The 11,741-nt window shown below is 48.0% G+C and overlaps 2 protein-coding genes across 6 annotated transcripts in view; one reads left to right on the forward strand and one right to left on the reverse strand.

The window, feature by feature from the left end:
• The window catches only part of LOC139250701 (zinc finger protein 229-like), a 103,850-nt gene that overhangs the window by 42,890 nt on the left and 49,219 nt on the right, over window positions 1-11,741 (reverse strand). The gene's annotated exons all lie outside the window — the stretch shown is intronic.
• The window catches only part of LOC139250704 (zinc finger protein 432-like), a 384,699-nt gene that overhangs the window by 10,596 nt on the left and 362,362 nt on the right, over window positions 1-11,741 (forward strand). For 2 of the 3 annotated variants that reach the window (XM_070873083.1, XM_070873082.1), the window contains exon 3: window positions 10,204-11,662. The exons of the other annotated variant lie outside the window; for it this stretch is intronic. In XM_070873083.1, the coding sequence (XP_070729184.1) occupies window positions 10,539-11,408 (870 nt within the window). In that variant the 5' untranslated portion in view covers window positions 10,204-10,538 and the 3' untranslated portion in view covers window positions 11,409-11,662. Of the gene's footprint in view, window positions 1-10,203; window positions 11,663-11,741 lie in introns of those variants that run through there. 3 annotated transcript variants of the gene reach the window in all.

Genomic DNA, 11,741 nt, shown 5'->3' on the forward strand with positions numbered 1-11,741 from the left:
TGAAAGGGTAGTGGAGGAAGACTCAATAACAGCTTTCAAAAGAGAGTTGGATAAGTTTCTGAAAGAAAACATTTGCAGGGCCGGTGTCGGGGGCGGGGGGGGGGCAGTGGGACGAGCTGGGAGCCAGCAGGGTCTCGACGGGCCGAATGGCCTTCTGTGCTGTAACCATTCTCTGATTGTGTGAGCAGAACCACTCTGTTCCCTGACTCAATCTAAAGCTTCCTGATTGTGAGCAACTCTGTTAAACCTGCCCTGCACCTTCACTGCTCCAAGGAAAAACACCCCAGATGCTGCAGCCATCATCTTATTGAATGGTGGCAGGCTCGAGGGACCAAATGCCGACTCATCTCCTATTTCTGATGTTCTCATGTATTCATGTCACTGGTCCCCATCCTGCACCTGATGGCCTCCCTGCAGTAAGATGGCCACCGCGCATGCTCCCTGCCCTGCAGAGGGACAATGGAAAGCATTGTGACGTCGAGGAAGCCACGCCCCTGTCGCTCCCTGCGGCGGCCGGTCCCGTGCTGCCCAAAGATGGCGGCCGAACTCCCTGCAATCCCTGACAGTAACAAAGGCCCGTCCCCGCCACCCGCCGACTTGGCGGCCAAATCTCGCTGCCCGCGCGTGTCCGTGAGTATGAGAGTCCGCAGGGAGGCCGGGCGCGCTGCTCGGGCCGCTCCTCCATCCTCCGCGACGGCGGCGGTGAAACATCGTCCGTCCATCCGCGGCCAATAGGTTGGCCCGCGCCTGCGCACAACTCCGCCTTGCCTCACCCGGGACCCCGAGCTCAAAGGCCGCGAGTGGAGCCCGCCAACCGCGCGCAGCACTCAGCCCGCAGCCAATGGTGAGGCGGTGCGGGGCACCAGCCCACCCAGCGCGCGGTGCTCCGCGCCAATCAGCGGCGGGGGGGGCGGGGCCGCGGCACCAATCAATCAATCGCCGAACAATCCAGGGCGCGCGGTGCTGAAGGGAAAGTGTCTCTGGCGACACAAACAGAAGATGCTGGAAGTGTCCGCGGCTCAGGCAGCATCTGTGGGCAGCGTCAGAGGGGGCGGGGCCGCGGCCCTCCGTCATAACTGGAGAGTGCTGGGAAAGAACAGATCCTGAAGGAGTACTGAAAGGGGGAGGGGGAGAAAGGACAACAGGGAAGGTCTGTGATAGGGGGAAGGCAGGAGAGATTAGAGAGACAACAGGGAGGATGGGCCGAATTCAAATGGTACTGGCAGGAGTTAGAACAACATTAGTCAGGATAGGATGTGAATCGTGGGATAATGATCAGTGGGCACTCGAGACAAGGAAAAAAACAGGCTCCGGGGGGGTGACCATGAGAAATAGGAGCGGGAGTGGGCCACCCGGACCCCGAGCCTGTTCCCCATTCAATAAGATCATGGCTGGTCTGATCATAGACTCAGCTCCACTTCCCTGCCTGCTCCCCAGAACCCTTTACTGCCTTATCGCTCAAAAATCTGTCTATCTCCGCCTTAAATATATTCAATGACCCAGCCTCCACAACTCTCTGGGACAGAGAATTCACAGATTTACAACCCTCAGAGAAGAAATTCCTCCACATCTAAGTTTTAAATGGGCGGCCCCTTTTTCTGAGACTATGTCCACTAGATACAGAGAAAAACTTGCTAAACACGATCACATCAAAAACTGCCAGGGCAGGTACAGCACAGGTTAGACAGGAAGGTTTAAGCTGGGCATTCCAGAACTTGGGGCCTGGGCAACAGAAGGCACAGCCAACAAAGCCACCAGTGTTTGAACAATTATAATCAGGGATGCTCAGGAAGACTGGGGGGTGGGGGGGGAGCAGATGTGGGGCTGGAGGAGTTTACAGAGCTAGGGAGGGGCGAGGCCATGGAGGGATTTGAAAATAAGTATTAGAATTTTGAAATCAAGGCGTTGCTCAACAGAAGCCAGTGCAGGTCAGCGAGCAGAGGGGTGATGGGTGAGCAGGATTTGGTGCGAGTTAGGACATGGGCAGCCGAGTTTTGGATCAACTCCAGCTTATGTAGGGTAGAATGTGGGAGGAGTGCTTTGGAATTGTCAAGACCAGAAGTAACAAAGGCATGGATGATGGCTTCAGCAGTGGATGAGCTGAGGCAAGAGCAGAGATGGGCGATGTTACAGAGGTGGAAATAGGCAATCTTAGTTATGCTGTGGATAAGTGGTCAAAAACTTATTTCAGGGTTAAGTATCACAACAAGATTGCGAACAGTCTGGTTCAGTCTCAGACAGAAGTTGGGGAGAGGGATGGAATCAGTGTCTAGGGAACGGAGTTTGTGGCAAACACAATTACAAATATAGGATATGTCACAAGCTATCACGTGCAAAATGTGTGGATGGGTTTGTTAAATTCAATCAGTTCCAAAACCGGGTTAACTGATACAGAAAGTAACGGATTTCAAATCTTATGCAAGACAGTTCAATAAAGGGGTGGTTCAAAGGATTTCAGCTGAGTTTAAAGTGAGACACTGCAGTTAAGTCTACTACAACCAAAACTCATGTACTCAAACATAGAAACATAGAAAATAGGTGCAGGAGAAGGCCATTCGGCCTATCGAGCCTGCACCACCATTCAATAAGATCATGGCTGATCATTCACCTCAGTACCCATTTCCTGCTTTCTCTCCATACCGCTTGATCCCTTTAGCCATAAGAGCCATATCTAACTCCCTCTTGAATATATCCAATGAACTGGCATCAACAACTCACTGCGGTAGGGAATTGCACAGGTTAACAACTCTCTGAATGAAGAAGTTTCTCCTCATCTCAGTCCTAAATGGCTTACCCCTTATCCTTAGATAAGGTCCCCTGGTTCCAGACTTCCCCAACATCGGGAACATTCTTCCTGCATCTAACCTGTCCAGTCCCGTCAGAATTTTATATGTTTCTATGAGATCCCCTCTCATCCTTCTAAACTCCAGTGAATAAAGGCCCAGTCGATCCAGTCTCTCCTCATATGTCAGTCCTGCCATCCCGGGAATCAGTCTGGTGAACCTTCGCTGCACTCCCTCAATAGCAAGAACGTCCTTCCTCAGATTAGGAGACCAAAACTGAACACAATATTCCAGGTGAGGCCTCACTAAGGCCCTGTACAACTGCAGTAAGACCTCCCTGCTCCTGTACTCAAATCCGCTAGATATGAACGCCCACATACCATTTGCCGCCTTCACCATCTGCTGTACCGCACGCCAACTTTCAATGGCTGATGTACCATGATACCCAGGTCTCGTTGTACCTCCCCTTTCCTAATCTGCCGCCATTTAGATAATATTCTGCCTTCATATTTTTTCCACCAAAGTGGATAAGCTCACATTTATCCACACTATACTGCATCTGCAATGAGTTTGCCCACTCACCTAACCTGTCCAAGTCACCCTGCAGCCTCTTAACGTCCTCCTCACAGCTCACACCGCCACCCAGCTTAGTGTCATCTGCAAATTTGGAGATAGTACACTCAATTCCTTCACATAAATCATTAATGTGTATTGTAAATAGCTGGGGTCCCAGCACTGAACCACTCCACTAGTCACTGCCTGCCATTCTGAAAAGGACCCGTTTATCCCGACTCTCTCCTTCCTGTCTGCCAACCAGTTCTCTATCCACGTCAGTACATTACCCCCAATACCATGTGCTTTGATTTTGCAAACCAATCTCTTGTGTGGGACCTTGTCAAAAGCCTTTTGAAAGTCCAAATACACCGCATCCACTATTCTGAAAAAATTCTAGAAGATTTGTCAAGCATGATTTCCCTTTCATAAATCCATGCTGACTTGAATTGACTTTCTCGCTCCCTCCTTTTTAAAAAAAGTGCCGTTACATTAGCAACCCTCCAGCCAATATGAACTGATCCAGAGCCGATAGACGGTTGGAAAATGATCACCAATGCATCCACTATTTCTAGGGCCATTTCCTTAAGTACTCTGGGATGCAGACGATCAGGCCCCGGGAATTTATCGGCCCTCATACCCATCAATTTCCCTAACACAATTTCCCGCCTAATAAGGATTTCCTTCAGCTCCTCCTTCTCACTAGACCCTCGGTCCACTCATATTTCCAGAAGGTTATTGGTGTCTTTCTTCGTGAAGACAGAACCAAAGTATTTGTTCAATTGGTCCGCCATTTCTTTGTTCCCCATTATAAATTCACCTGAATCTGACTGCAAGGGACCTACGTTTGTCTTCACTAATCTTTTTCTCTTCACATATCTATAGAAGCTTTTGCAGCCAGTTTTTATGTTCCCAGCAAGCTTCCTCTCAAACTCTATTTTCCGCCTCCTAATTAAACCCTTTGTTCTCCTCTGCTGAATTATAAAATTCTCCCAGTCCTCACATTTGCTGTTTTATCTGACCAGTTTATATGCCTCTTCCTTGGATTGAACACCATACTTAATTTATCTTGTTAGCCACGGTTGAGCCACCTTCCCCGTTTTATTTTTACTCCAGACAGGGATGTACAATTGTTGAAGTTCACCCATGTGATCTTTAAATGTTTGCCATTGCCAAGCCACCGTCAACCCTTTAAGTATCATTCACCAGTCTATTCTAGCCAATTCATGTCTCATACCATCGAAGTTACCTTTCCTAAGTTCAGGACCCCAGTCTCTGAACTAACTGTGTCACTCTTCCTCAAAGGGCCTCGAAAACAAGAGTGCTAATTAGTCCTTTCTTATTACACATCACCCAGTCTAGGATGGACAGCCCTCTAGTTGGTTCCTCGGCATATTGGTCTAGAAAATCATCCATAAAAGACTCCAGGAAATCCTCCTCCACCGCATTGCTACCAGTTTGGTTAGCCCAATCAATATGCAGATTAAAGTCGCCCATGATAACTGCTGTATCTTTATTGCACATCCCTAATTTCTTATTTGATGCTGTCCCCAACCTCACTACTATTGTTTGGTGGTTTGTACATAACTCCCAAAGGGTTTTCTGCCCTTTGGTATTCCGTAGCTCCACCCATACTGATTCCACATCATCCAAGCTAATGTCCGTCCTTACTATTGCGCTAATTTTCTCTTTAGCCAGCAAAGCCACCCCACCTCCTTTTCCATTCTGTCTATCCTTCCTGAATGTTGAATACCCCTGGATGTTGAGTTCCCAGCCTTGGTCACCCTGGAGCCATGTCTCCGTGATGCTAATTACATCATATCCATTAACAGCTATCTGTTTAGTTAATTCCTCCAGCTTATTACGAATACTCCTCGCATTGAGGCACAGAGCCTTCAGGTTTGTCTATTTAACACACTTTGCCCCTTTAGAATTTTGCTGTAATGTGGCCCTTTTTGCTTTTTGTCTTGGGTTTCTCTGCCCTCACTTTTACTTTTCTTCTTTCTACTTCTGCATTCTACTCCGTTCATCTGCACTCACTGATTCCTGGTATTGTTGTTGATGTACAAAATTCTAAATGCACTCTGAACAGCACTTAATTACAATTGTTGACATTTACAATGGGTTTGCTTCTGCCCCCATTCTACTTCCCTCTGTCTCCCTGCATAGGTTCCCATCCCCCTGCCATATTAGTCTAATCCCCAACAGCACTCGCAAACATTCCTAGGACATTGGTTCCGGTCCCTCCCATGTGCAGGTCAATTGTACTGGTCCCACCTCCCCCAGAACTGGTTCCAATATCCCAGGAATTTGAATCCCTCCCTTCTGCACCACTGCTCAAGCCACGTATTCATCTGAGCTATCCTGCGCTTCCTACTCTGACTAGCATGTGGCATTGATAGCAATCCTGAGATTACTACCTTTGAGGTCCTACTATTTAATTTAGCTCCTAGCTCCACAAATTCGTCTTGTGGGACCTCAAACAGAACAAGTCTGGGGTTTGATATGATAGAAGGCAAACTAGGTGAGAAGTGACAGAGTTAAATTAAGAAAAAGCACTAAAATGGAACATCGATTGGTCTCCTGTGATCACGGAGCAATCAAATATTCGAAACACTGTGTTTGAAACACAGATAATTTATTCAATATTTAGACAGGGTTTTAAATTCCAGCTCAGGTATAGGGGTTATTAAGTTCATCATAAACGAACAAGAGCTGCCAGAATGAACATGGTACAGTGCCCAATGAAATCACAGTAAATCTTGTTCTATTCACAAATGTAGCCTTTCTCCTCAGCCCATTTAAAACTGAGATGAGGAGGAATTTCTTTTCTCAGAGGGTTGTAAATCTGTGGAATTCTCTGCCCCAGAGAGCAGTGGAGGCTGGTTCATTGAATATATTTAAGGCGGAGGTAGACAGATTTTTGAGCGATAAGGGAGTAAAGGGCTCTGGGGAGTGGGCAGGGAAGTGGAGTTGACTCTATGATCAGATCAGCCATGATCTTATTGAATGGGGAGCAGGCTTGGGGGTCCGGGTGGCCCTCTCCTGCTCCAATTTCTCATGGTCTTATGTACCCAGCATGCCCCGCGGGGGAGAATGTGCCGCACACAGACAACAGGAGCTCAGTGCGCAGGCGCGGGTCCTGGGGGGGAGGAGGGGGTGGCTTTGGAGCATGTGCGGCGCGGGTACTGGCGGAGGCAACATGTTTTAAACAGGCTCTTCAGAAGTGTCCTTTTTAGCGGGACGGAGCGGAGTAATGAACCAGCGGGGAGCCGGGGAGGCTTCACAAACAACCGGTGCCTGTCGCAAGCCCGAAATAATAAGCGGAATATCGGCGGTTGCAGCATCGGGGCTTTTCCCGGTCACAGGCTCAGGCCATTTTTGTGTAGGAAGTCAGGTTCAACGGTCCGCCATCGATATTCAGTGAGTAGCAAAGCGCACGCGCGGCCATGTTGGTGCAGGAACAAAGTGAATGATGTCAGTGTCTGGAACTGAACCCAGCCAGAGTCAGCACCTTCAGGGGAGGGGAACCAGTGAATGTAGAACTGAACCCAGCCAGAGTCAGCACCTTCAGGGGAGGGGAACCTGTGAGTGTAGAACTGAACCCAGCCAGAGTCAGCACTTTCAGGGGAGGGGAACCTGTGAGTGTAGAACTGAACCCAGCCAGAGTCAGCACCTTCAGAGGAGGGGAACCAGTGAGTGTAGAACTGAACCCAGCCAAAATCGGTGGTGAAAACTGGGAGTGGAGGGGAAACTGTCTAGAACATAAGAAATAGGAGCAGGTGTAGGCCATTTGGCCCCTTGAGCCTGCTCCCCATTCAATAAGATCATGGCTGATCCGATCATGGATTAGGTTCCAATTCCCCGTTCGCTCCCCATAACCCTTTACTCCCTTATCGCTCAAAAATGTGCCTATCTTCACCTTAATTATGTGTAACTCTCCATCTTAATAAAGAATTCTACCATATTATGGTCACTCATCCCCAAGGGGCCTCGCACAACAAGATTGCTAATTAATCCTTTCTCATTACACATCACCCAGTCTAGGATGGCCAGCCCTCGCGTTGGTTCCTCGACATATTGGTCTATAAAACCATCTGTAAAAGACTCCAGGCAATCCTCCTCCACCGCATTGCTACCAGTTTAGCCTAATCAATATGTAGATTAAAGTCGCCCATGATAACTGTATTGCACATACCTTTATTGCACGCATCCCCAATTTCTTGTTTGATGCTGTCCCCAACCTCACTACTACTGTTTGGTGGTCTGTACATAACTCCCTCTAGCGTTTTCTGCCCTTTGGTATTCCGTAGCTCCATCCATACTGATTCCACATCATCCAAGCTAATGTCCTTCCTTACTATTGCGTTCATTTCCTCTTTAACCAGCAATGCCACCCCGCCTCCTTTTCCATTCTGTCTATCCATCCTGAATGTTGAATACCCCTGAATGTTGAGTTCCCAGCCTTGGTCGCCCTGGAGCCATGTCGCTGTGATACCAATTACATCATATCCGTTAACTGCTATCTGTGTAGTTAATTCATCCACCTTATTCCGAATACTCCTCGCATTGAGGCACCGAGCCTTCAGGCTTGTCTTTTTAACACACTTTGTCCCTTTAGAATTTTGCTGTAATTTGGCCCTACAACACTTTAATCTACTTTCCCAGTCCACTTTTGCCCAATCTGCCCTCATACCTTTGTAGTCTCCATCATTTAAGCTTAGAACGCTGGTTTGAGATCCAAATATCTCGCTCTCCATCTGAATTTGAAATTCAACCATGCTATGATCACTCATTCCAAGGGGTTCCTTTATTCAGAGATTGTTTATTAATCCTATCTCATTACACAGGACCAGATCTAAGATAGCCAGCACTTCAGAGGAGGAGAGGGAAAGGAAATCAGTTATTGTACAATTAAACCCAGCCAGAGTCAGCACTATCAGGGGAGGGAGAGGGAGGGGAACCAGTGAGTGTAGAACTGAACCCAGCCAGAGTCAGCACCATCAGGAGAGCAGAGAGTGGGGAACGTGTGATTGAAGAACTGAAGCCAGCCAGAGTCACCACCATCAGGAGAGGAGAGGGAGGGGAACCAGTGAGTGCAGAACTGAACTCGGCCAGATCCAGCTCATTCAAGAGAGCATAGGGAGGGGAACCAGTGAGTTCAGAACCGAATCCAGCCACAGTCAGCACCTTTAGGGGAGCAGAGGGTGGGAAACGTGTGATTGAAGAACTGAACCCAGCCACTGTCTGCACCATCAGGGGAGGGGAGGGAGGGAACCAGTGAGTGTAGAACTGAACCCAGACAGAGTTAGCATAAGAACATAAGAAATAATAGCAGGAGTAGGCCATATGGCCCCTCGAGTCTGCTTCACCATTTAATACGATCATGGTTGAGCCAATCATGGACTCAGGTCCACTTCTCTGCCTGCTCCCCCTAACCCCTTATTCCCTTATCGGTTAAGAAATTGTCTATCTCTGTCTTAAATTTATTCAATGAGCCAGCTTCCACAGCTCTCTGAGGCAGCAAATTGCACAGATTTACAACCCTTTGAGGGAAGACATTCCCTCTCATCTCAGTTTTAAATGGGCGGCTCCTTCTTCTAAGATCATGCCCCTTTAGTTCTAGTCTCCCCTATCAGTGGAAATATCCTCTCTGCATCCACCTTGTCAAGCTCCCTCATAATCTTATAAGTTTCGATAAGATCACCCCTCATTCGTCTGCATTCCAATGAGTAGAGGCCCAACCTCCTCAACCTTTCCTCATAAATCAACCCCCTCATCTCCGGAATCAACCTTATGAACCTTCTCTGAACTGCCTTCAAAGCAAGTATATCCTTTCTTAGATATGGAAACCAAAACTGTACACAGTATTCTAGGTGTGGCCTCACCAATACCCCGTATAACTGTAGCAAGACTTCCCTGCTTTTATACAACATCCCCTTTGCAATAAATGCCAAGATTCCATTGGCCTTCCTGTTTAGTTACTGTACCTGCATACTTACCTTTTGTGTTTCATGCAGCAGGACCCCCCAGGTCCCGCTGTACTGCAAATTTTTCTCCATTTAAATAATAACATGCTCTTCGAATTTTTTTCTGGCAAACTGCATAACCTCACACTTTCCAACATTATATTCCATCTGCCAAATTTTTGCCCACTCATTTAGCCTGTCTATGTCGCTTTGCAGGTTTTTTGTGTCCTCCTCGCACATTGCATTTCCTCCCATCTTGGCTACATTACACTCGGTCCCTTCATCCAATTCATTAATCTAGATTGTAAATAGTTGGGGGCCCAACACTGATTCCTGCAGCACCCCACTAGTTACTGATTGCCAACCCGAGAATTTATCCCGACTCTCTCTTTTCTGTTAGTTAACCAATCCTCTCTCCAGACGAATATATTACCCCCTACCCCGTGAACTTTTATCTTGTGCGGTAACCTTTTATGTGGCACCTTGTCAAATACCTTCTGGAAGTCCAAATACACCACATCCACTGGTTCCCCTTCATCTACCCTGTTCCTCAAAGCCAGAGTCAGCACTTTTAGGGGAAGAGGGAGAGGGAAACCAGTGAATGTGGATCTGGGCCCAGCCAGACTCAGCACCTTCAGGGGTGGAGAGGGAGGAGAACCAGTGAGTGTAGACCTGAACCCAGCCAGAATTGGTGGTGAAAACTGGGAGTGGAGGAGAAACAGTCGAGAAATGTGCGATGGGTTTGGATTTCAGCACAGCAGGAGGGACAATGTGTGGGATAGGGATTTACAGCTTTGGAAGAACAAGAGGGGAAAGAATGTTCCATGGAAACTAGATGTGTCTATCCTGAATTTCTGTCTTGTACTTACAGCGATGAGTTTTATTATCTCCTTTTACAGAATATTAGAAGGGGAAATTTTCAGACAGGAAACACAAACCAAACATCACGTCAAGATCTGACGGAGTCAATCGATTCATCAGGACCTGAATATCATCGGCCTTTGAAAGTGGAAGGAGGAATGTTTGCCTGTTCTGCCTGTGGGAAAAGATTTCAAATATCAGTGTGACTGGAAAAGCACCGAGACACACACAGCTGAGTGAGTGTTCCAGTGCACTGCCTGTGGAAAGAGCTTTAGCCAGTTACACAGCCTGAAAAAACATCGCACCATTCACAGCGCGAAGAAATTGTAAACGGGTTGTGTGCGTGGGCGAGGCTTCAACTGATCATCCAACCATGGAGAGTCACAAGGACACCCGCACCATGGAGAAACCGTGGAAATGTGGTGACTGTGGGAAGGGATTCAGATCACCGTCTCAGCTGGAAATTCATCGACGCAATCACACTGGGGAGAGGCCGTTCACTTGCTCCGAGTGTGGGAAGGGATTCACTGGGTCATCCCAACTTGTAGCTCACCGGCGAGTTCACACCGGGGAGAGACCGTTCACCTGCTCTGAGTGTGGGAAGGGATTCACTCGATCATCCCACCTGCTGATACACCGGCGAGTTCACACTGGGGAGAGGCCATTCACCTGCTCTGAGTGTGGGAAGGGATTCACTTTTTCATCCAAACTGCTGATACACCAGCGAGTTCACACTGGGGAGAGGCCATTCACCTGCTCAGAGTGTGGGAAGGGATTCACTACGTCAACCAACCGATTGACGCACCAGCGACTTCACACTGGGGAGAGACCGTTCGCCTGCTCTGAGTGTGGGAAGGGATTCAATCAGTCACACGACCTTGTAAATCACCAGCGAGTTCACACTGGGGAGAGGCCGTTCACCTGCTCTGAGTGTGGGAAGGGATTCACTCGATCATACAACCTGCTGATACACCAGCGAGTTCACACTGGGGAGAGGCCGTTCACCTGCTCTGAGTGTGGGAAGGGATTCATTCGATCATCCGACCTGCTGACACACCAGCGAGTTCACACTGGGGAGAGGCCATTCACCTGCTCAGAGTGTGGGAAGGGATTCACTCTGTCATCCACCCTGCTGACACACCAGCGAGTTCACACTGGGGAGAGGCCATTCACCTGCTCAGAGTGTGGGAAGGGATTCACTCAGTCATCCCACCTGCTGACACACCAGCGAGTTCACAAGTGACTGCAGCGGTTGGAATCTGCTGTTATTGCTGCTGTTAATCACATCCCGACTGAACCATGTTCATTGTGACAGTTAGAGTTTGTTTCTGCTGATGTTAATAACCCTATAACTGGGCTGGACTTTAATATTCTGGATATATTGCTGATTGTGTTCTCGGGGCTGCATTTTCCATTTAAGAAACGCTGTGTGTTATCTTTCCCCTTAATTCAGTGACTCACAACAGAAAGTTAGTTTGCAATAAAATTATGAACTTTTACTTTAATCCTAAATTGATCTTTGGTACAAAATCTGCAATAGTGTGTGAAAGTTTCTGCTGAATAGAATCTCCAATTA

This window comes from Pristiophorus japonicus, unplaced genomic scaffold, assembly GCF_044704955.1.
Source record: "Pristiophorus japonicus isolate sPriJap1 unplaced genomic scaffold, sPriJap1.hap1 HAP1_SCAFFOLD_416, whole genome shotgun sequence".
Classification (NCBI taxonomy): domain Eukaryota; kingdom Metazoa; phylum Chordata; class Chondrichthyes; family Pristiophoridae; genus Pristiophorus; species Pristiophorus japonicus.